Here is a 24,034-nt window from a genome sequence, read left to right on the forward strand (position 1 = left end):
CGGAACTGTACAATCCAACGACACTTCCTCCACGGACCCAATTTGCTGTGAACAGGATTAAATCATGGCGTTCAACTTTGGCGGCGCTGCCACCAACCCAGCAAGTAAGGAGATATTTCCATCTATTGATATCGAATTTATGAGAAAGCACTTTACATTACTATCAACAGCAGAGATTGTGATGGACGGATGGCTATGATTTAATTTACGTACGCCACAGCTAACGAAACCACAAAAGTAAGAAAGGCGGCCTTGACTGCAGGTCAAGCCAGTTAAGGTTAGCTAACGAAGTAGCTAGCTAGCTTACTAGAATGTTCATACACTAGCTAGCTAGTCAGTTTGTTTGAACTATTCTCACATAAATGGAGAATCATCGATTTAAGTCATCTTGCTATTTAAACTGCCAGTTGTAAACTTTCTAATATAGTTAACTAGCGAAGCTAACTAACTACATTAGCTACCTAGTCGTCAGCAACATTCTGTTGAATCCCTTATGTTGCGGACGAGCAAGTGTAAGGACGTCAAATATTCATCCTTCCGTATAGATCCGTATACTAGTTTAGATCGCCTGGTTAAATTGTGTTTAGGACACTTTTTTTATCTGTCTAACTGGTTAAACTAGAGAAGAATATAGCAATGTGAAAACCTCTGCGTTTGCTTTATTTACTATTATCCTAAATTAGGATATTGAATTATTATTTTACCATATACTTCTTTCCATGATGTTATGATTGTGTTCCTACATTACACAAATTGACGTTTTGACTACATCAAATTGGCGGGAATTACACACAATTTTCCCCTCAGATTGGTGGTGATAGTTTAAAAGTGTATAGTCAACACAATGACAAGATCAATTGCATAAAATGTATCAATATCTTTGGTTTTGTACTAATTTTGCAGGATTTTCTCAAATGGCACGGATAATTTATATTTGTCTCCCAACTAGCCATTTAAATGACCATTTTAATTAACATTTTGACTGACTTTTAATGTTAGATGCCTAGTTGCCGATTATGATTTTTCAACGCCGATACAGATTATTGGAGGACCAAAAAAATCCGATATATATAAAAATCACCCGATTTATCACTATATACATATATATCTCTAATGACAATTACAACAATACTGAATGAACAATGAACACTTATTTTAACTTAATATAATACATTAATAAAATCAATTTAATCTCAAATAAATAATGAAACATGTTCAATTTGGTTTAAATAATGCAAAAACAAAGTGTTGGAGAAGAAACTAATGTGCCAAACAAATGCCAAGTTCCTTGCTCAGAACATATGAAAGCTGGTGGTTCCTTTTAACATGAGTCTTCAATGTTCCCAGGTAAGACATTTTAGGTTGTAGTTATTATAGGACTATTTCTCTCTATACCATTTGTATTTCATATACCTTTGACTATTGGATGTTCTAATAGGTTTTTTAGTATTGCCAGCCTAATCTCGGGAATTGATAGGCTTGAAGTCATTAACAGCAAGAGCTGCTCGCAACGCAGTAAAGTGCTGTTTGAATGAATGCCTATGAGCCTGCTGCTGCCTACCACCGCTCAGTCAGATTGCTCTATCAAATCAGAGACTTAATTATAATATAATAGCACACAGAAATACAAGCTTTTAGGTCATTAATATGGTCAAATCCGGAAACTATCGTTTCGAAAACAAAACATTTATTCTTTCAGTGAAATACAGAACCGTTCCGTATTTTATCTAACGGGTGGCATCCATAAGTCTAAATATTGCTGTTACATTGCACAACCTTCAATGTTATGTAAATTCTGGCAAATTAGTTCGCAACGAGCCAGGCGGCCCAAACTGTTGCATATGCGTGCAATGAACGCAAGAGAAGTGACACAATATCCCTAGTTTAATATTGCCTGCTAACATTAATTTTTTAACTAAATATGCATGTTTTACAAAAATATACTTCTGTTTATTGATTTTAAGAAAGGCATTGATGTTTATGGTTAGGTACATTCGTGCAACGATTGTGCTTTTTTCGCAAATGCGCTTTTGCGCTTTTTTTTCATCCCGTTTGGCGAAGTTGGCTGTCTTTGTTAGGAAGAAATAGTCTTCACACAGTTCGCAACGAGCCAGGTGGCCCAAACTGCTGCATATAGCCTGACTCTGTTGCACAGAACGCAGGAGAAGTGACACAATTTCCCTAGTTAAAAGAATATTGCCTGCTAACATGAATTTAACTAAATATGCAGGTTTAAAAATATATACTTGTGTATTGATTTTAAGAAAGGCGTTGATGTTTATGGTTAGGTACACATTGGTGCAACGACAGTGCTTTTTTTCGTGAATGCGCTTGTTAAATAACCCGTTTGGCGAAGTAGTCTGTGATTCAATGATAAATTAACAGGCACTGCATTGAATATATGCAACGCAGGACAAGCTAGATAACTACACATGGTTGATGATATTACTAGTTTAACTAGTGATTGTGTTAAGATCGATTTGTTTTTTAAAAGATACATTTAATGCTAGCTAGCACCTTACCTTGGCTCCTTGCTGCACTCGCATAACAGGTAGTCAGCCTGCCACGCAATCTCCTCGTGGAGTGCAATGTCATCGGCCATGATCGATTACCGATAATTAGGTCCAATTTCAAGTTTTCATAAATCGGCCATTCAGACTAATCGGTCGACCTCTAGTATTCACATTTTCCACCGGAAACACTCTTCTACGTCTAGGGGCTGCAAAATTAGAAACCCTGTAGAACAGACTCAATGCTGCCACCGATGGTCGACCAAAATAACTGTCAATGTACTGCTTGAAGACACCGACACACTGGCTGCGGTCCAAACACTTAAGACACTCTACCCGCTCAGCCCTCAAATTAAGTTGACACTTCTGATGACGTCTGACGAGTATACACTTGCAGGGAAGAAGGCATGATTTTATTTTTTATTACTTCTTATGGGCAAATTCAAATATTTAACATTCTTGGAAATATATGTTATACATAGAAATAAAGTGTAACTTCTTGTTAATCCAGTCGCTGTGTCAGATTTCAGAAAGGCTTTACGACAAACATTTCAAACAACATTCCTAATTCAACCTCAGGTAAACGTAAATAATCGCAAAAATTTAAGACGGAATAATACTGTTAAAAATACCAGATAAAAACAACATGGAGCAAGCTCCAGTTCATGCGCACCAAAACAGTGGAGTCCACCTGGAGTGACACTTATAATGAATAGAACTACTTCATTTCTCAAAAGAAAAACATAGAGCAATTTCTAAAGACTGTTGACATCTAGTGGAAGCCATAGGAACTGCAACCAGGTTCCTAATAATAAGGGTATCCGATAGAAAACATTTGGAAAATCATATGACATATGACTTTTTTCCCCCTGGATGGTTTGTCCTCAGGGTTTTGCCTGCCATATCAGTTCTGTTATACTCAGACATTATTTTAACCATTTTTGAAACTTTAGAGTGTTTTCTATTCTACCGATTTATATGCATATCCTAGCTTCTGGGCCTGAGTAACAGACAGTTTACTTTGGGCACGCTTTTCATCCGGAGGTGAAAATACTGCCCCCTACCCGGGAGAGGTTATCTGGACCACCCTTGGCTGGGAAATTCATCGCTCGTTTATCCCGCGATGATTGTGTTTTCAGCCACCGGTAGCTTGTGGGTGCTTTATATGCGCTACAGTCAATTGAGTGCATGTCTAGGCGTATAATAATATATTTAATATACACCTACTCTATGAAAGCTGGCAAATTTAATATAAATGATCATTTAAATGGCTAGTTGCGGTACAAAAGCTAGGTAAATTTGGGCAGTCTCTACAGAAGTTGCTGGCCACATCAATACACGGATTTGAAAGTCAACCAACATATCACTTAAATAGCAGCCAACCGTGGTCACTGTTGATATCCTATGGTGGGTCGTGATTCATTAGTTAACTAACAGAACTTATTTACTTATTGTTTCCATTACCGTGATGGAAGCCTCCCGAAATCAACACCCGCCATGCCAAACTATAGATGGATGCTTTCAACAAATTCTCATCTGAACCAACCATGTATACATTTTTCCAAGTTTCTGTGGCGCCTTTGAATAGTGTTAATTTTAAACCGTGTTAAACCCCAAACCTTTCCCCCCTGTTCTATTGATTTCAGGGTGATCTCAATGGAAGTGATAGACCCACTTCAAAAAAAATTAGATCTGCCTTCTACAAATTGTCTTTTAACCAGTGATGTACACATTATTGCCAGATTCCATGTGGTTTTTGAGCTGTTTGTTTTTACAGGACTTTCAACCTCATATCCCCCCTCTCGCGCAATTGATTTCAATGTGATTATTGATAGGAGTGATTCTCAAAGCAGTGTTGTGTTTCTCTTTCTGTATTGTGAACCTCTGTATCAAAATGCGACATTCTGAAATGTAGCAGCCTGTTCTGCAGATTGTCTTAACTCAGGGATGCAGTTGCCCATTGCGGCATCAACTTTATCCACTTCATCCATCCTCATAACATTCCACTGTCTGACTACATATTTTATTGTTGGTCAAGACACTAACGGATTGTAATTTGGTTGTAAAGACTTAAATAATTTTCTTCCTGGCTATACCAGGTCTTGCAGCCCCTGGTTTCGGGACCACCACCACTGCTGCGGCCCCCGCTGGCTTCGGCGGCTTTGGCACCACCACCACAGGTAAGACTGGGACTGTCCACTACATCAGTGTTTGACAGTCACGCCAACTTTACTAACTAACCAGCCAACTAGCCCTGTACCAGATCTGTTTGTTCTCTTGCATACTTCATTGGCAAACCAAACATAGCATGATGCTGTTTTGCATGACAATGACAGAAAGAGTTTAGTCTTTTTAGACAGACTGGTTTCCTTCCAGCTTAACTTGTCTGTACATATACAATGTCAGTTTGGAATAGAGGAAAGGGAAGAGTTCTGCTTTCATAACTGCTTTATCTGCTTGTTGCCCTAGCGTAAACATCTCCTGGACACACAATAGTATCATAGAGTTATTTTAAATTAGTGTTTTTTTACTAGTTTGCCTCAACTACTGACACTGAAACCACTGCAAAGGTTTTGCCTGTGAACTTAGGTATAGAAACGCAACGTTCTGGCATGTCTGCCTGTGGTAAGTTTTTCATGAGCACAATTCCTGCCTACGTTTTAAGCCTTGCCTACCCAAACTCGTGATTTGTAGGGAGAGTTGTCTGTTTGAAGAGAACTCCCCAGGATCTTTTATTTTTCGTAGTTGCCAAGAGAATCCGCCATGTTTCCCAGACCGAGTGCTATTTCTGCCCTAGGTCTGGAATTTCCGAAACTATAAGGAGTTGGCAAGAGAGTAGAAACAAACTGGCACCCAGGCTACCAGCTTACCACATAAGTGTGAAATGTGGTTACTACTAAATAACCATTCAACTACACCTGTGTATTCAGCATAATACTAGTATCTTATTCATTAACTGACTGACTAACAGAGCAGGGAGTTGAGGTTTGTGGCTGTTAATTAGTTTCAGTTGCATCTCCTCTGCTTAGTAATTCCATCAACTGAAAACATCACTGTTGGGGCTCATCTGTTATGACGCTACCGGGCGTACTCTTGTACAAACAATGTGTTTGAAGCTTTCCCAGTGTGGGACTGTCGTGGTGCTCTTCTCTACACTAACCCTCCTCTGCACCCCTTTCTCTCTCTCTCGCTGCCTGCCTTGCCTGCCTGCTGGCTACAGGATTTGGGGGGCTAGGAGCCGGGAGCACCACGTCTGGTGGGTTTAGTTCTGGGGGGTTTGGATTAAATGCAGCAGCTCCCAACGTGGCTGCAATCAGCTTTAATGTTGGGGGCTTTGGTGCAGCTACCACAGCAGCCACTGTGTTCAATTTTGGTAATAGCCTGGCTAGCGCAGGTAGATGCCTTTTAAAAATATATATTAATCAGTCAATCCGTCTAGTATGTCTACAGCACACATTTGTCCTCTCCATTTCTCCCTACACGACTGTGTATTTTGTTGTGGTGTTTTTGTATATCTCCATCTCACCCTATGCATATGTTAAATGCTCATCTGATGTTTTGCATGTTGCCTGTTTTGCGTACATCCTCTCTCTGCTACAACAGCCTTTGTCAGCACAATCCCTGTGTCAAACTGGTGGGCTCTGATTACGGAGTTGGGAAAGGCTGTGCTAGATTATTTTTGTGGAATATGTTATGTGTTTCTTATCACATTTTCCTGAATCTGTTAGGCCACTGTTTGCCTGGCAGGCACATGACATGTTCTGTGTTATTTCTCAAGAGTATTTATCCTCTCCACTCTAAAAAAGCATTAGGGACCCCCTCCCTTGGAGAAATCAATTGATCTCTTCTAGGGTTGCACATTTTTGGGAATATTTAGAGGTGGAAACTTTCCGTGGGATACATGGGAATTAACGGGAATATATTCAAAATAATATTAATACCATTTCAATGTAGATGTTTTTTGCATTGGATATATTTACCATATCATATACACCTTTCACCTTATCATAAGTACAATTTAGTTACAAATTGAAATTTAATTAAATGAGTTGACTCTAAACATGGGACGATTTCACTGAACAACAAAAGGGAATTTTGAATGATCCCCAATGATCCATCGCATCTCCCAAATGTGTTTTCAACATATCTGTACAATGATAGTCTAGAAACTAAAGCTTTGGTTGTCTTCCTCTCAGGCTTCCATGTCTTCTCCCTGGACCTCCTCAATGTCCACCTCTTGAACATCAGATTCTGAGGCCTCATCTTCACTGTCACTTTCCAACCTTGTTGGGGGTGGCTCAATGTCAAGCTCAAAAAGCCTCAGAATTTGCTACCAATTTTTCAACCGTTGTATTGGTCAGTCTGTTGCGTGCTTTGGTGTGTGTGTGTTCCCAAACAAGGACCAGTTGTGCTCTGAGGCGGCTGATGTTGGTAGGATTTGGAGGATGATGGATGCAACAAGGGAAGGAGCCTCAGATCCACAAAATTCCTTTCATCAGGTGGCTGATGTGATATGTTGGCACAACTGCCGTATTATGTCTCCATCCCAAAGCCCTTGCTTGGATGTGTACTTCGCCAGACTGCCAAGAACCCTGCCCTCATCCAGGCCATGTTGGTGAGAAGGTAGTGATGACACCATAGGCATCGTTGATCTCTGCGCCAGACAGTATGCTCTTGCCAGCATATTTGAGGTCCAACATGTACGCTGCGGCATGTATGGGCTTCAGGCAGAAGTCTTCACACTTTGATGTACACTGCTCAAAAAAAATAAAGGGAACACTAAAATAACTCATCCTAGATCTGAATGAATTAAATATTGTTATTAAATACTTTTTTCTTTACATAGTTGAATGTGCTGACAACAAAATGACACAAACTATCCTTAAAACAAGTCAAAATGAGGCTCAGTAGTGTGTGTGTGGCCTCAACGTGCCTGTATGACCTCCCTACAACGCCTGGGCATGCTCCTGATGAGGTTGCGGATGTTCTCCTGAGGGATCTCCTCCCAGACCTGGACTAAATCATCCGCCAACTCCTGGACAGTCTGTGGTGCAACGTGGTGTTGGTGGATGGAGCGAGACATGATGTTCCAGATGTGCTCAATTGGATTCAGGTCTGGGGAACGGGCGGGCCAGTCCATAGCATCAATGCTTTCCTCTTGCAGGAACTGCTGACACACTCCAGCCACATGAGGTCTAGCATTGTCTTGCAATTAGGAGGAACCCAGGGCCAACCGCACTAGCATATGGTCTCAAAAGGGGTCTGAGGATCTCATCTCGTTACCTAATGGCAGTCAGGCTACCTCTGGCGAACACATGGAGGGCTGTGCGGCCCCCCAAAGAAATGCCACCCCACACCATGACTGACCCACCGCCAAACCGGTCATGCTGGAGGATGTTGCAGGCAGCAGAACGTTCTCCATGGCGTCTCCAGACTCTGTCACATGTGCTCAGTGTGAACCTGCTTTCATCTGTGAAGAGCAAAGGACACAAGTGGCAAATTTGCCAAACGTCCTGCACGGTGTTGGGCTGTAAGCTCAACCCCCACCTGTGGACGTCGGGCCCTCATACCACCCTCATGGAGTCTGTTTCTGACCGTTTGAGCAGACACATGCACATTTGTGGCCTGCTGGAGGGCATTTTGCAGGGCTCTGGCAGTGCTCCTCCTTGCACAAAGGCGGAGGTAGCGGTCCTGCTGCTGGGTTGTTGCCCTCCTACGGCCTCCTCCACCACTCCTGATGTACTGGCCTGTCTCCTGGTAGCTCCTCCATGCTCTGGACACTACGCTGACAGACACAGCAAACCTTCTTGCCACAGCTCACATTGATGTTCCATCCTCGATGAGCTGCACTACCTGAGCCACTTGTGTGGGTTGTAGACTCCGTCTCATGCTACCACTAGAGTGAAAGCACCACCAGCATTCAAAAGTGACCAAAACATCAGCCAGGAAGCATAGGAACTGAGAAAGTGGTCTGTGGTCACCACCTGCAGAACCACTCCTTTATTGGGGGTGTCTTGCTAATTGCCTATAATTTCCACCTGTTGTCTATTCCATTTGCACAACAGCATGTGAAATTTATTGTCAATCAGTGTTGCTTCCTTTGTGGACAGTTTGATTTCACAGAAGTGTGATTGACTTGGACTTACACTGTGTTGTTTAAGTGTTTCCTTTATTTTTTTGAGCAGTGTATTTAAAAATGGCAGTTTCCTCTGCTTGGAGCAACAGTGAAGTGGGCAGGGCGGTACGGATTTCTTCTCTTATATCTGCAAGCAGAGTATGAACATCAGACAGGATGGCATTGTCTCCCTCAATCCGTGCAATGGCTACTGCTATCGGTTTCAGAAGTTTCAGGCTACTTACCACTCTCTCCCAAAACACATAATCTAGGACGATCTGTGCTGTCCATATCGGCAGACTGAGATATGGCCATTTCTTGGAGACACCTTCCCCTCCAGGAGACTGTCAAACATGATGACAACACCACCCCCACGGGTGTTGCTGGGCAGCTTGAATGTGGTGCTCTTCTTCTTCTCACTTTGCTTGGTGAGGTAGATTGCTGCTATAACTTGATGATCCTTCACATACCTAACCATTTCCTTGGCTCTCTTGTAGAGTTGATCCATTGTTTTCAGTGCCATGATGTCATTAGACCAAGCAGCCGTCACGTTCGCAGCATTGTCTGCCACCAGTGCAAATACCTTCTGTGGTTCAAGGTCATTGATGACTGCCTTCAGCTCATCTTCTGTACACAGCTTTTCCTTCTACATTAGTTGCAGTGAAATATCTCCACACATCAGATAGTGCCTGTGGCATTTTCCTGTCAAGATTAGATTTAAAAAATTATATATATTACTCACACACACCATGTACATATAAATAGTTAAGCGGTTAGATTAAACAACTCCTTTGTGAGAAAAGTTTTAAAATGAAACATGTATGGAAACAAGTGAATTAACACTCAGTTAGCAGGCTCAAGCAAGCCAAAACCCACAAGGTCGCAAAAACTAACTAGCAGAAATTGTTAACAAGTTAGAAATGATTTAAACACACATTGTTGTAGGTTACTATTTACTAGTTAACAAAAAATAATGTATGCCGTATAGAATATATTCACCCCACCCAGTATTGTAATTAAAACTTACCAGAAAGTATGTTGTCCTTGGCTCAGACAGTGTATTAGTGTTGGCTCAATAGCATCTCCTTAGTGTGCAAGATCTTGAGAATCAGCATCATGTGATGGAAGAACGCACTGTGCATGCAGAGGGTTGCAATTCCATTGAATTGGGGATAGTTTAACCAAAATATGCCACAAGACCTAGAATTGCCTTGTGTGTATTCCACAAAAAAAGGTTCACTGTTATAAGCTAACTTTTTTTTAAATGAATTTAAGCAACATTTCTTTCCATTATCCATCCATTCATCCATGCTCTCTGACTTCTCTCTGACGGTCTGGTTTGTCTTGCTCAGGTGCTTTTGGGGGTTTTGGGACAACCACTACATCCGCTGCTGCGCCTGGGTCAACTTTCAGCTTCGCCGCTCCTGCAAGCACAACAGGTCAGGACTGTGGAACTCGCTGGGGCAGGGCTGGGTACAGACGGAGAGAGCCAGGGCAGGAACGGCCTTGTCCTACTTTGCTTGCTCCTGCTATTCTGCATGGCAACTACTAGATGGTGCACTCTACCATAACATGTTATCTCCTTGCCATGGCCTCTCCCGATACTAGCATTCCATTCTCAGATTACCAACACACTATAACCCGAACCTAAGATTCTAAGCCAAAATACTCAACAAATCCTTATTTTCCATTTAATGGTTTTACTGATATAATTATTTATCCTTCCAGGAGGACTGTTTGGTAATACCCAGAATAAGGGATTTGGGTTCTCCTCTGGGCTGGGCACTGGCACTACTGCTGCAGCTGGGTTTGGAACAGGTCTGGGGACAACTCTAGGAGGTGGATTTGGTGGCTTCAATATCCAGCCACAGCAGCAACAGCAAGGTAAGCGTTCCTCTGGCTAAGAGCAGGGGTGAATCTCAAAAGTCCTTCCTCAATTCCTAGGGTCCTCTCCTCGCTTCCTTAACCTTAGAGGGAACAGAAGATCCAACGATTTGAGACGGAGACGAGGAGAGAACTCAAGGAGGAATTAAGGATAGACTATTGCGATTGACCCCCGGTGTATGCAAACCAAACAACTTAGCTATCCTAGCAAAACAACTTTTCTTTTGTGTTGCTCTATATAGGAAGCTTTTTTGGGCAGCAGGCCCCGGCCCAGTCAAATCAGCTTGTCCACACAGCTAATGCCCTGTCTGCCCCCACCCTGCTTGGGGACGAGAGAGATGCCATCTTGGCCAAGTGGAATCAGCTCCAGGCCTTCTGGGGAACAGGCAAGGGCTATTTCAACAACCAACTCCCCCCTGTAGACTTCACACAGGAGAACCCTTTCTGCAGGTTCAAGGTAATGCCTCGTATCAGCATATTTTGACATTAAGTGTTTTGTTATTTTAATAAAGCAAATTGCCGTTTTAATCTTAAACTTTTTTCACATGTTGACGAGGTTTGTTGTACTATTCCTTTCTTTTACCGGCTGCAGGTAACTGCAGTGGTGTAGACCAGTGCTTTGCGTTCAATTAACTGTCACATATGTCGGCATAAGAGAGACCACCAAAGTCCTATCGAGAGAATACAAAGGACACAAACTGCAAGTTTATCATATTTGTTTGTGTCTGCAAGGCGGTGGGCTACAGCTGTATCCCAGGCAGTAAGGATGAGGATGGTCTGGTTGTCCTGGCCTTCAATAAGAAGGAGGCTGATGTTCGTAGCCAACAGCAGCAGCTGGTTGAGTCTCTACACAAGGTGCTGGGAGGGAACCAGACTCTCACCGTCAACGTAGAGGGAGTCAAAGCCCTGCCTGATGACCAGTGAGTAGTAGTGGACGCTACCAGACACAGTCTATGGGTACACAACAGAAAATATACTGTATGTAGTATCGTTAAGTTTATCACATTGTCCTCATGTTCTGTCAGTCCCTGCATCCATTGTTCAATCTATGACCCTATTAACAGAGATTACATTTCTCCAGACCCAATACTCACTTTGATAGCAAACCAAGTGGCAGGGCTGCCATTTTCTTCAAATTGTAACACTGTAACCGTGTAACACTGAATGCCTGTCTATCTCTTTCTAGGACGGAGGTGGTGATCTATGTGGTGGAGCGTTCCCCTAACGGCACATCTAAGAGGATCCCAGCTACAACACTGTACAGCTATGTAGAGCAGGCTAACACCAAGGCCCAGCTCACACAGCTAGCAGTTTTCATGTCTGTTACACGCACTGAGCTCTCACCAGCACAGCTCAAACAGCTGCTGGCGAATGCACCAGCAGGTAAATTTGGTTGTGTGTCTTCCCCATACTCGCTCTTCTCTCACCTCCATCACAACTAAGTTAACTGAGTCATTATGTTGAGAGCATGGTCCCATTCCCCGGCTCAGACGTTGCTGATGCATGCCAGATTTTACCGCGTCTGAATAAGCATTTTCCATATCAGCTGAAGCACATCATGTTATAGCAATCTGGTGCCCGATGATCTGACACGGAACCATTGGTTGATGCATGGGAACAAGGCCATGGCTTTTAGATAAACAGATGTCTGTTGTACAACAGCTGTGACTTCATGGATTTCTGTTTAGTTTCATTTCATGGTTTATTGAAACAACAGCGTATGGACTACTTGGTCCACATGTAGCACTAAGAATGTGACTTGTATATGACTCAGAGTTTTGTTGCTTGTTTTCAGGTGTGGATCCCATCATTTGGGAACAGGCAAAGGTGGATAACCCTGATGCGGACAAGTAAGTTGTTCAATGTGAATCAAGGTTATTAAAAGCTTGTTATCATTAATTCTTCTGAGCTAGATGATCATTTTGAAACTGTATATGGAACTGATGATATTTGTAATCCTACAGGTTGATCCCCGTCCCCATGGTTGGTTTCAAAGAACTACTCCGCAGACTGAAGATTCAGGACCAGATGACCAAACAGCACCAGTCCAGAGTAGACGTGAGCTTTCCGCTACAATTGCGCTGCTTACCCGTACACATAGTGGGGCAAAAAAAGTATTTAGTCAGCCACCAATTGTGCAAGTTCTCCCACTTAAAAAGATGAGAGAGGCCTGTAATTTTCAAAATAGGGACACTTCAACTATGACCAGACAAAATGAGGGAAAAAAATCCAGAAAATCACATTGTAGGATTTTTAATGTATTTATTTGCAAATTATGGTGGAAAATAAGTATTTGGTCAATAACAAAAGTTTATCTCAATACTTTGTTTTATACCCTTTGTTGGCAATGACAGAGGTCAAACCTTTTCTGTAAGTCTTCACAAGGTTTTCACACACTGTTGCTGGTATTTTGGCCCATTCCTCCATGCAGATCTCCTCTAGAGCAGTGATGTTTTGGGGCTGTTGCTGGGCAACACGGACTTTCAACTCCCTCCAAAGATTTTCTATGGGGTTGAGATCTGGAGACTGGCTAGGACACTGCAGGACCTTGAAATGCTTTTTTCGTTTAATCTTCAATGCCCTTGCTGATGGAGGTTTTCACTCAATCTCACGATACATGGCCCCATTCATTCTTTCCTTTACACGGATCAGTCGTCCAGGTCCCTTTGCAGAAAAACAGCCCCAAAGCATGATGTTTCCACCCCCATGCTTCAACAGTAGGTATGGTGTTCTTTGGATGCAACTCAGCATTCTTTGTCCTCCAAACACGACGAGTTGAGTTTTTACCAAAAAGTTATATTTTGGTTTCATCTGACCATATGACATTCTCCCAATCTTCTTCTGGATCATCCGAATGCTCTCTAGCAAACTTCAGACGGGCCTGGACATGTACTGGCTTAAGCAGGGGGGCAAGTCTGGCACTGCAGGATTTGAGTCCCTGGCGGCGTATTGTGTTACTGATGGTAAGCTTTGTTACTTTGGTCCCAGCTCTCTTCAGGTCATTCACAAGGTCCCCCCATGTGGTTCTGGGATTTTTGCTCACCATTCTTGTGATCATTTTGACCCCACGGGGTGAGATCTTGCGTGGAGCCCCAGATCGAAGGAGATTATCAGTGGTCTTGTATGTCTTCCATTTCCTAATAATTGCTCCCACCGTTGATTTCTTCAAACCAAGCTGCTTACCTATTGCAGATTCTGTCTTCCCAACCTGGTGCAGGTCTACAATTTTGTTTCTAGTGTCCTTTGACAGCTCTTTGGTCTTGGCCATAGTGGAGTTTGGAGTGTGACTGTTTGAGGTTGTGGACAGGTGTCTTTTATACTGATAACAAGTTCAACAGGTGCCATTAATACAGGTAACGAGTGGAGGACAGAGGAGCCTCTTAAAGAAGGTCTGTGAGAGCCAGAAATGTTGCTTTTTTGTAGGTGACCAAATACTTATTTTACACCATAATTTGCAAATAAATTCATTAAAAATCCTACATTGTGATTTTCTGGATTTTTTTTTTCATTTTGTCTGTCATAGTTAAGTGTACCTATGATGAAAATTACAGGCCTCATCTTTTTAAGTGGGAGAACTTGCAAAATTGGTGGCTGACTAAATACTTTTTTGCCCCACTGTATATGGCCTGCTTCTAGAAGTGTTATAAGAGTGTAGAGGGATAGGGAAATTGCAGTACCATAATGAATAAAGAACCTTAGGTTGCTGGTTCTTATTCAGCTTGAAGGACTGTTAGACGAATCTGGCTACTAAGACCTATCCAGGAGGGGAGCTACGTTACGCTGGCCTTTTGTTACAGCTTTCCTGTACTGCCTCACATGCTTCTCAGTACCCTCTTTTATATGCTGTAGGTGGGTTCCTCCTATGTAGTAATGTACACGTTTCCTGTGGTCTTTCACCAGATCATCTCTAATGACATCAGTGAACTGCAGAAGAACCAGGCAACAACAGTGGCTAAGATCGCTCAATACAAGAGGAAGCTGATGGATCTCTCTCACAGAGTACTACAGGTATGTGCCATTTATTATTAAGTCAAGTCATCTGGCTGTTGTCAGTTGGTACAGGGGTGTGTGAACATATTTTGAATGTCGACAGAATATCATGAAGTTAACTGTGTATAATAGGGCTGACCCCAGTTAGTTGATTGTTTGGTCGTTAAGCTGTTGGTCGACCAAGATTATTTTAGCCGAGCAGTAATATACAGTACCAGTCTTTATTTTACTATTTTCTACACAGTAGAATAATAGTGAAGACATCAGAACTATGAAATAACACATTTGGAATCATGTAGTATTATTAATTGTGCTTTTTGTGACTCATCTCTTTGGCTGGAAAAATTGGGTTTTCTGTGAGTTGGTGGTGACCTAACATAATCGTTTGTGGCGCTTTCGCTGTACAGCATTTTTGAAATCAGACACTGTGGCTGGATTAACGAGAATTTTATCTTTAAAATGGTGAAATTTAATTTGAGATTTCTGTTGATTTGTATTTGCAATATCATTGGCTGTTGGCGCGGGGTTCCGCTGATCCTAGACCGGTTAACTTTTTACAGATAGGGGGCAGCATTTTCACTTTGGATGAATTGCGTGCCCATAGTGAACTGCCTCTTACTCTGTCCCAGATGCTAATATATGCATATTATTATTACTATTGGATAGAAAACTCTGACGTTTCTAAAACTGTTTGAATTATGTCTGTGAGTATAACAGAACTCATATGGCAGACAAACTTCCAAACAGGAAGTGGAAATTCTGGGGCAGGTTGATTTTCAACTCATCGCCTATTCACATCCCGGTAAGATGTGGATCTGTTCCCACTTCCTATGCCTTCCACTAGATGTCAGTAGAACGTGGAATGAAGCCTCTAGTGTGATGTGGGACCGGATGGCAGCCATCAGTGGTCAGTGGTCTAGCAGAATGCCAGTTCCTGGCCAGGCGCATTTCTCATGATATTGTCATGTGTTCCATTACTCTGTAGACAAAAACGAATGCTCCGGTTGGAACGTTATTTGATATATATGATAGCAACATCCTGAAGATTGATTCTCTACTTAATTTGACCAGTTTATTCAACCTGGAATATAACTTTTTAAAGTTTTCGTCCGAGTTCACCTGGACTGGCGCCAGCGTTTGGACATATGAATTAACGTGTTAGCAAAGGTAGCTAATTGGACACTAGTAATGGACATTATCGAACTAAACAATGATTTATTGCGGAACTGTGATTCCTGGCACTGCATTCTGATGAAAGATCATCAAAGGTAAGGGAATATTTATGATGTAATTTCGTATTTCTGTTGACTCCAACATGGCGGAGACATTTTTATTTTTTTATTTTACCTTTATTTAACCAGGCAAGTCAATTAAGAACAAATTCTTATTTTCAATGACGGCCTAGGAACAGTGGGTTAACTGCCTGTTCAGGGGCAGAACGACAGATTTGTACCTTGTCAGCTCGGGGATTTGAACTTGCAACCTTTCGGTTACTAGTCCAACGTTCTAACCACTAGGCTACACTGCCGCCCCATGTTGTGTACTTCTGAGCCATCTCAGATTATCGCATGGTATGCTTTTTCCGTTTTTAAAAAGTTTTTAAAAATTCTGACACAGTGGGTGCATTGACAAGTGTATCTTTTTTCCGCTAGCGGAACATGTGTCCTAGACAGGTTTTAAAGAAGGAAAGAAATTACACAAATGGACTTTTAACAAGGCACCATTTAATAGAAATGCATTCCATGAAGCTGGTTGAGAGAATGCCAAGAGTGTGCAAAGCTGTCATCAAGGCAAAGGGTGGCTACTTTGAAGAATCTAAAATATATTTGATTTGTTTAACTTTTTTTGGGCTACTACATGATTCCATGTGTTTTCTTAGTTTTGATGTCTTCACTATTGTTCTACAATGTAGAAAATAGTAAAAACTAAAGAAAAACCCTTGAATGAGTAGGTATATCCAAAACTTTGTGTGTGCGTGTATGTAATATATACACCATTCAAACGTTTGGGTGGCAAATCACGGCAAATTTAAAATAAAAAAAATAACATCAAATTGATCAAATGCTGTGTAGACATGGTTAATGTTGTAAATGACTATTGGAGCTGGAAACGGCTGATTTTTAATGGAATATGTACATAGATGCCCATTATCAGCAACCATCACTCCTGTGTTCCAATGGCACGTTGTGTTAGCTAATCCAAGTTTACAATTTTAAAAGGCTGGTTGATCATTAGAAAACCTGTTTGCAATTATGTTAGCACAATTGTAAACTGTTGTCCTGATTTTAAAGAAGCAATAAAACTGTGAGTATCTGGAGCATCAGCATTTGTGGGTTTGATTACATGCCCAAAATCACAGAATAGTGCAAATTGTCTCTAACCAGAATAGAAAGGAGTGGGAGGCCCCGATGCACAACTGAGCAGGAGGACAACTACATTAGTGTCTAGTTTGAGAAACAGATGCCTCACAAGTCCTCAACTGGCAGCCTCATTAAATTAAATGGTACCTGCAAAACACCAAGATTTTTTTTTTTTTAGTCAGGGACAGCCTTAGTATATAAACTGTTTGTGTGTGTTTAGGTGCTGATCAAGCAGGAGATTCAGAGGAAGAGTGGCTATGCCATCCAGGTGGATGAGGAGCACCTAAGAGTGCAGCTGGACACCATCCAGTGTGAACTCAATGCCCCCACGCAGTTCAAGGTAAGTTCACTGCAACATCTGGTTATTCCATACAAACGCTGGCACTCCGCCATGCCCTCTACGTGACTATGCTAAAAGCTGACTTTTAGCTGCAACTCTGGACACCCTACCTATTTACATTTTGGTCATTTAGGAGACGCTCTTCTTATCCAAAGCGACTTACAGGTACAATTATGTTTAAATGCCTTGCTCGAGGGCACATCAGCAGATTTTTCACCTAGTCTGCTCGGGAACTCAGCAACATTTCTGTTACTGGCCCAATGCTCTTAACTGCTATGCTACCTGTCGCCTCTCACTGATTCAGATTTGATGACCCTTTCTTGTTGGATGTACAGTAGTTCTCATGTAATTTGAGGACCTTGTCTATAAAATTTACTTGAAATGGTTGTTGCTCTATTAGGGGCGTCTGAACGAGCTGATGTCTCAGATCCGGATGCAGAACCACTTTGGGGCGGTGCGCTCAGAGGAACGATATAGTGTGGATGGAGACCTCCTCAGAGAGATCAGACAGGTGAGACTGTTAAAATTCTATTTTTATGGGCAAGACATACTGCATTTATATGTTTACGCAAATTATGTAAGTGTTTTGTCTGTTTGCTTACAGATGTGTGTGGTCTGCCGTTAGTCCGTCAGTAGTTCTAAGTGTCTTTGTTTGTGTGTGGTTGGTCAGTATTGCTGACCAAGTGTCTCTCCGTTCTCCTCTCCACAGCACCTGAAGCAGCAGCAGGAGGGTCTGAGTCAGCTGATCAGTGTGATCAAAGATGACGTGGAAGACATCAAACTGATAGAACATGGCCTCCTGGACAGACTCGGCTGACCTCAAAGGTCCTCCCAGGCCCCACGTGACCCTGAATCTCTCTCTCACTGCTGACAAAAGTTAAAGGTTTATGCATCTTCTTAGCAAGGCATATATCTGTCTTTTCTATGGTCTCTGTCTTCAACTCAGAGGTGCTTTCTCACACAGATTAATCCTTGTCCTGGACTAATGGCTCAATATTGAATCTCAATCAAAAATCCTTTTTAGTCCAGGACTAGGTATCATTTTTGTCTTGGAAACTGCCCTAAAACCCCCAAACATCTAAACTGGAACAAGACTGCCTTAGAAAAACTGCCAGACCATCTGGTGGACACTGTCTGGTTGACAGCCAGTGAAATGTGACTGTTCGATGATTTGGTGTGATATTCAAGTGCGATATTCAACACATTGTAAATAAATACGCCTTTTATTATTGCTTTAGTAATATTTTATATGATTGAATAAGAATTATACACAACCCCAACATGGTTTAATAAAATGTCATTGAGGAGCCTTTTTCAACATGACTCTCCTTTGTTTGGATCTCTTTCTTACCCAAGTGTAACCGGTGTCAGTGCTAGCATAGCAGCTTTGTTTCCTCCCTCAATCTGCCTCTGACTGGGCTTGAACCAGGGTCCCTGTCTCCCATGAATGCCCGCTTGACAACATACAAACCAGTTGTTACACTGAAAAGGATCTGATTCAATGGCACCATTGGCAACATTTTAGTCTTTTGGTGAGTTTATCCGGTAGTCTTAATCTGTTACACAAGCATAGGCACCATTTCTAAAACGAATGCTTTGCAAATCCATATCCCGTGTTCTGTTTGGGTCTCTCACACAATGACTAGCCAATGGCTGTATAGTTTTCATCTATAGAATCAATATTTCCATAGGTCATAATATTATGGTCACCTATTGAGAGAGGCCTGTATGAATAATCAATATGCCCCAAAATCTTTTCAATCTTGTTCTTTTTTGACTATGTTGCATCTTTTCTCATTGGTTCTAAATATCTGTCCTTTTGGAGATGCTGGAAATGGGTCCATTGATTGGAATAAGTAGATTCCCAGTTTGTAGTATATTTTCTCTAGAAGTGGGTATCAGAGAAATAAATAAACTCAAACTCAAGAGGTTCATCCCCCTCCTTTTTCACTAGCATTCCTGTAGTCCTTCCCCGCAGCATGGTGGAGCACCATGAGGCTGGCAAGCAAGACTACTGTTGATGTGGCAGCAGATTGCTGGAAGCCCTCGCCCGATCGTATTGTTGACCCCCTCCAGGGCTAGGCCATTTGATTTGAATGGGTAGATTCCAGTTGGTAGTAATATACTGTATTTCCTCTTGAAGTGCTTTATCATGTCCGTTGTTGCAGTAGGTCGGCTGGAAGCCCTCCTATGGTACTGTTGACCATTGATTGCAATGAGTAGATTCTAGTTTGAAGATGTGTCAGTGGGGGTCACCTTCATTCTGCAGTAGGTCTCCTCCCACTAGCCGGAAGGCCTCCATGAACTCGTTGATGTCTATGCTGCCGTCTTTGTTGAAGTCGATGGAGACGGCCAGGTCACTGATGGCCTCGTCACTGATCTCTGTCTGCAGATGGGAGCTAAGCAGCTTCCACGTTTGACGGAACTCTTCAAACGATATCAGACCTGGGAGACAATGAAAGAGAATAGTGCTTTGTATTTTAGATCATGGACTCTATTCAATCTGCATCATGGAAGTTTAGCATTAAAGTGTGATTGACATTTAAATGCAATGTTATGCAGTGTTAACCGTGAATGCAATATATCGACTCAATCGGGAATGACCTTTACATTTCTATTGTGGAATCTGGTTGCTTCAGCTTTACATATTTGAATAGAAATGTGTTTCTCCCCCCCCCAGATCACACATTATTTAATCTGTAGTGCACCAGAAGAATTTTAGGGGTCTTTGAGTGAAAGACGGTGACAATCTGCAGTTTTAAACCTGGCTTCATATGGTACTGATTTATACTCAATCGGATGGGTTTATTTCACATGTAAGATATATAGCCCACAGATCAGACAAGGAAAAATAATGTACATCAGGTCTATGTGTTCTGATATGTGCCTGTGTAACAGACTTGGATTCATAGCCTCACTCCCCAGCTTGAAATGTCTCTAGTTGTCCTATCGATTCACTAGCTTTTCTATAGTGTAATTGGTCAAGGGATGCGATCACGTGTTTGCGCAAGGCAGAGGATCTGAGATCGAGTACCACCAGTGTGGGCTTTTAGGAAATAAACTATAGCCTACTGTAGGCTGTCATTGTAATTAAGAATTTCTTAACTGACTTGCCTAGTTAAGTACTGTTAAGCAAGCACAACGTCTGTTACACGTGTGTCTGTTCCTGTAGGTGTCCTATGCTGGTGACACATCCAATTTTCCCTCTGGGGATCAATGCAGTTCAATTAATCTCTTTGTTTTCAATGGAACATCATATTCAGCTTGTTACTAATAAGCTCTCTGTATGTTATGACAGAGAGGGGCCTGAGAGGCTTGAGAAAGGTCATGTTTGTAAAACACAACAGGGCAGGTATCTGGGCCAAGCTGATTATTTACTCACCTGAGTTGTCTGTGTCTATGATCCTGAAGATGGTCTCCAGGTTGGAGTGGTGCTTATACATGGTCTCAAGCAGACTGGCATTCGAGAGCTGATAGATAAAAGGCAGCAACCAGGAATTTTGTTAGGTGCTTGTTTGCTGTTTTTTTTGTGTGTGTGCGTATGTATGTTTACTTTTGTGTGTTAGTAAACCTCACCTCTGTGTTGGGCTCGGTGATGGCCAGTTCTCTGAACCAAAGATGATAGTCCAGCATGCCATCCAGAGTGTCTCCCACTAGCTGAGACCGCAGCACCCTCCAGGGTAGACCCAGCCTCAACACAGCCTCCATGGCACAGGCCCAGTGGCCCAGAGAGATCAGCCCTGAGAGACCACACAGCCATATTACAGAGGCCATGCCGCAGTCGCACAGTCAGCCTCAAACTGCTACACTAACCCTTCAGGGTAAACCCAGTCTCAACACAGCCACAGAGAGATCAGCCCTGGGAGAGAGACCAGACCATGCAGTGATCACACAGATAAACATAAAACACTGACAGACTTTTTACTGCATAGAGAATATCCTATCTATATCCTATACTGAGCCATAAAGAAAATCATCACAGAGAGAGATGCAATAAAACATGATTTGATGTTGACACCATTCAGTGTACATTTGGAACCTTTATGGTAGGATTTTAAGACTGCTAAATATACTGTTGCCACTAGATGGTGATGAATAGTAGTCAATCTTATATAATGTATTCACTAAAGTACTAAGAGGTTTCTGGTAGGTGATATGAGTGAAACGGTGAGTGTGTGGTTCAGTACCTGTATTTTCCGGGTCATATTCTTGAAAGGAACTGATAAGGTCTGACTTATGTGCAAACAGCTTTTCCCTCAAAGCCCTGAGAGCTGAACGCTCAGTCCGCCCAACACTGAAAACACAAGGCATCAACCACCTCAAACAGTGGATAATGTGTCTGAGGTATACAAGGAATTCAATGCAGGGTTTTCAGTGTGGTATGAGTGAGATGTCAGACATATACACATCTGAGGTAATCTTCTTTTAGTCTGATATTCAATTGTTCAGAGTGCCATTTCATGACCTTCTCCGCACAGATGACACATTGATGACACAATGGTTGCGTTTACACAGGCAGTCCAACTGATCTTTTTCCCCAATTATTGCCAAAAGAGCTGATCTGATTGGTCAAAACACTAATTAGCGGGGAAAAATATCAGAATTGGGCTGCCTGTGTCTCAGAGTCATTTAAACATCTATCTGTGGTTCGTGTGACCTATGTTACCTTTGTCTCAGTGTGAGCGCCCTGGTAGCCCTGTTGGCCTGGTACTGGATGAAGTGAGGCACCAGGTCAGGACCCATCCTGATGTACGCTCCTCTGTTGCTTCCCACCTCATAGTAGTTAGATGCAGAAAATATGGTTAGGACCTAGAGAAAGAGAACAAGCATTATTCAAAGGTTCTATTTTGCTTTAGAACTCAAAGCTATTTTGCCTACTCTTAGAGGATTTTATCAAACACTCACAGAGTTTGTATTCCTTTTTTTTCAAATAGATGGCTGCAGTAAAAACATTTTGCTACAGTTTATTGCATATTTCATTCTCTTTTGATTGTGCTATGTCTGTGGCTTTCCTCACCCTGCGGTTGTGGCAGAACTCGTAGCCCTCTTGCTTGCACTCATGTGAGCGTATAAGCAGTGTGAGGTTGTGACGTCGCAGGACCTCTTCTGTCACATCAGGACCCCAGTAACATCCTCCACCTCGCACCTCGTTGGGGACACAGCCATCCTGGGGCATGGGGTCGCTCCATAGCATGTCTACAATCTGCAGCCCAGACAGATAACACCAAGGTGTAGTTACTAGTTAACACCACCACTAGGGGGATGGCCATTCACTGGTTCTGTAGACTAACAATGTCCACCTAAATCAGTCTATCTCTTGCTTTCAGTCATCTTTGCTATTCTTCAAATAAAGGTAGAACTCAAATCATTCCACCCCATAATATAAATAAATGTCAGCCTTTAACTCCATCAGCTCCTGCTATCCTAATCCTTTCACCCCAATATGGATAATCCTCCTAAAACATCACAAACTGTTATTTTAACTTTATTCATACTCTAACAAATATGTGATGTAAATGGTTTATGATCTCAGTTACCTGTTTCCACTCGTCCCCGTACGCCTCCAGCAGCTCTCCAGAGTCTGGGTCAGAGTCAGAGTTAGCCAGGGAGTTACGGAGGTCTCCGTAGGACTGGCTAAGTCCGGCCTGCCTGCGTCTCTCCTTCAGCTCCTCTTCTACAGAGCAGGTCACCCTGTTGTTCAGGCCCTGCAGTGAGCGACGCTGGACCTCATGCCTGGTCCCCGTGCTGCTGCTGTGGGTCAGGGAGTGGACCCGGCGCCTGCTGCTGTCCACAGGCTTGGCGGTTGGCTCATCGTCTTCTAGATCGGAGTCCGTCATACCTGACCTGTTTTGCCTCTTCCTCTTGGGAGGCCGGAGAGCTGAAACATACTACAGATACAAGTATTGTCATGATCCATTCTACAGTGAACAATGCTGCACTTAGCACAGACATTATTAAACAATGAGCAAAGTGATCTGGGCATGCAATAAACTTAAGCTTCTCAGGCCCGCTATATATTTAGGTTTAGGGATATTTAGGGACCCACTATTTTGGGGTGTTCATTACACCTGTCTATACTAAGGCCAGAATAGACCAAGATGAATCATCAATTAGTGTCTAATTGATGCTCAGCTACATTTAAGTAATGTGGGTGAACTAAAGAGAAGGGTTCTGTGAGGTTATACTTTGGTACAGGTGAACTATTCCTTTAAGTGAGGTGTTAGTGTTGTTTTACTTTGTGTCTGTCCACCCTGGATATGAGGTGAAGGTCCGTGGTGTCTGAGATACCGCCGTGCAGAACCAACACCTTGTTGTCAATTACTGTTGCCAGGGGCAACCAGCTAAAGATCTTCTGGAGAAGCTTTAGAATCTTCTTGCCATGAAGCTAAGCACAAGTCAAGTGACAACAATGTCAATCAGAATATTTCTTATTATGCATACGTTAGTATAAGATTCAACATGTCAGCGTCATTGATTATATTGAAAACTATAAGGCCTGTGCAGTAACCTGTGTAGTGCTATTTTTTCCTTTTGGGATACACACTATTAACACATCAAATACAGTAGGTCTTTAATCAAGAACAAAGCGGATGTGGATGGTGTTATCTACCAACAGTTTATCCATTGGCTACTGTAACCATGTAACCTAAAACAAATAGGTATTCCTGACTAACTGGGTCAGTGTGCTGCCTATTTAAGACTGACTGACTGACACACGTACACAAACACACAAAGATAGAGAGGAAGAGGAAGAGAAAGAGAGTCACGAAGAGTCACACAGTTGACAGAGAGAAAGATCCTGTAATCTCCTTAGTCAAGAGGGAGAGTGACCTAC

At 42.3% G+C, this 24,034-nt stretch overlaps 2 protein-coding genes across 3 annotated transcripts in view; one reads left to right on the forward strand and one right to left on the reverse strand.

Moving 5' to 3' along the window:
* On the forward strand, nucleotides 1–18,506 carry nup54 (nucleoporin 54). 2 transcript variants are annotated; one of them, XM_064942006.1, is made up of 13 exons: nucleotides 1–104; nucleotides 4,610–4,690; nucleotides 9,978–10,064; nucleotides 10,354–10,509; nucleotides 10,752–10,966; nucleotides 11,242–11,429; nucleotides 11,696–11,892; nucleotides 12,305–12,359; nucleotides 12,474–12,567; nucleotides 14,410–14,517; nucleotides 17,080–17,199; nucleotides 17,600–17,710; nucleotides 17,909–18,506. In XM_064942006.1, exons 1-13 carry the CDS (start codon nucleotides 65–67, stop codon nucleotides 18,014–18,016), a joined length of 1,560 nt encoding a protein of 519 aa, XP_064798078.1. In that variant the 5' UTR covers nucleotides 1–64; the 3' UTR covers nucleotides 18,017–18,506. The 2 variants fall into 2 exon arrangements, with proteins under 2 accessions (XP_064798078.1, XP_064798079.1); XM_064942007.1 differs by lacking the exon at nucleotides 9,978–10,064.
* LOC135517576 (serine/threonine-protein phosphatase with EF-hands 2-like) overlaps nucleotides 18,503–24,034 on the reverse strand; it is an 11,089-nt gene continuing 5,557 nt past the window's right edge. The window contains exons 11-18 of the mRNA XM_064942005.1: nucleotides 23,435–23,584; nucleotides 22,737–23,087; nucleotides 22,217–22,402; nucleotides 21,866–22,008; nucleotides 21,387–21,493; nucleotides 20,776–20,939; nucleotides 20,582–20,669; nucleotides 18,503–19,644 (exon numbers count right to left, since the gene is read on the reverse strand). Of these exons, the coding sequence (XP_064798077.1) occupies nucleotides 19,442–19,644; nucleotides 20,582–20,669; nucleotides 20,776–20,939; nucleotides 21,387–21,493; nucleotides 21,866–22,008; nucleotides 22,217–22,402; nucleotides 22,737–23,087; nucleotides 23,435–23,584 (1,392 nt within the window). The 3' untranslated portion in view covers nucleotides 18,503–19,441. The remainder of the gene's footprint in view (nucleotides 19,645–20,581; nucleotides 20,670–20,775; nucleotides 20,940–21,386; nucleotides 21,494–21,865; nucleotides 22,009–22,216; nucleotides 22,403–22,736; nucleotides 23,088–23,434; nucleotides 23,585–24,034) is intronic.

This window comes from Oncorhynchus masou, chromosome 28 (assembly GCF_036934945.1).
Source record: "Oncorhynchus masou masou isolate Uvic2021 chromosome 28, UVic_Omas_1.1, whole genome shotgun sequence".
Classification (NCBI taxonomy): domain Eukaryota; kingdom Metazoa; phylum Chordata; class Actinopteri; order Salmoniformes; family Salmonidae; genus Oncorhynchus; species Oncorhynchus masou.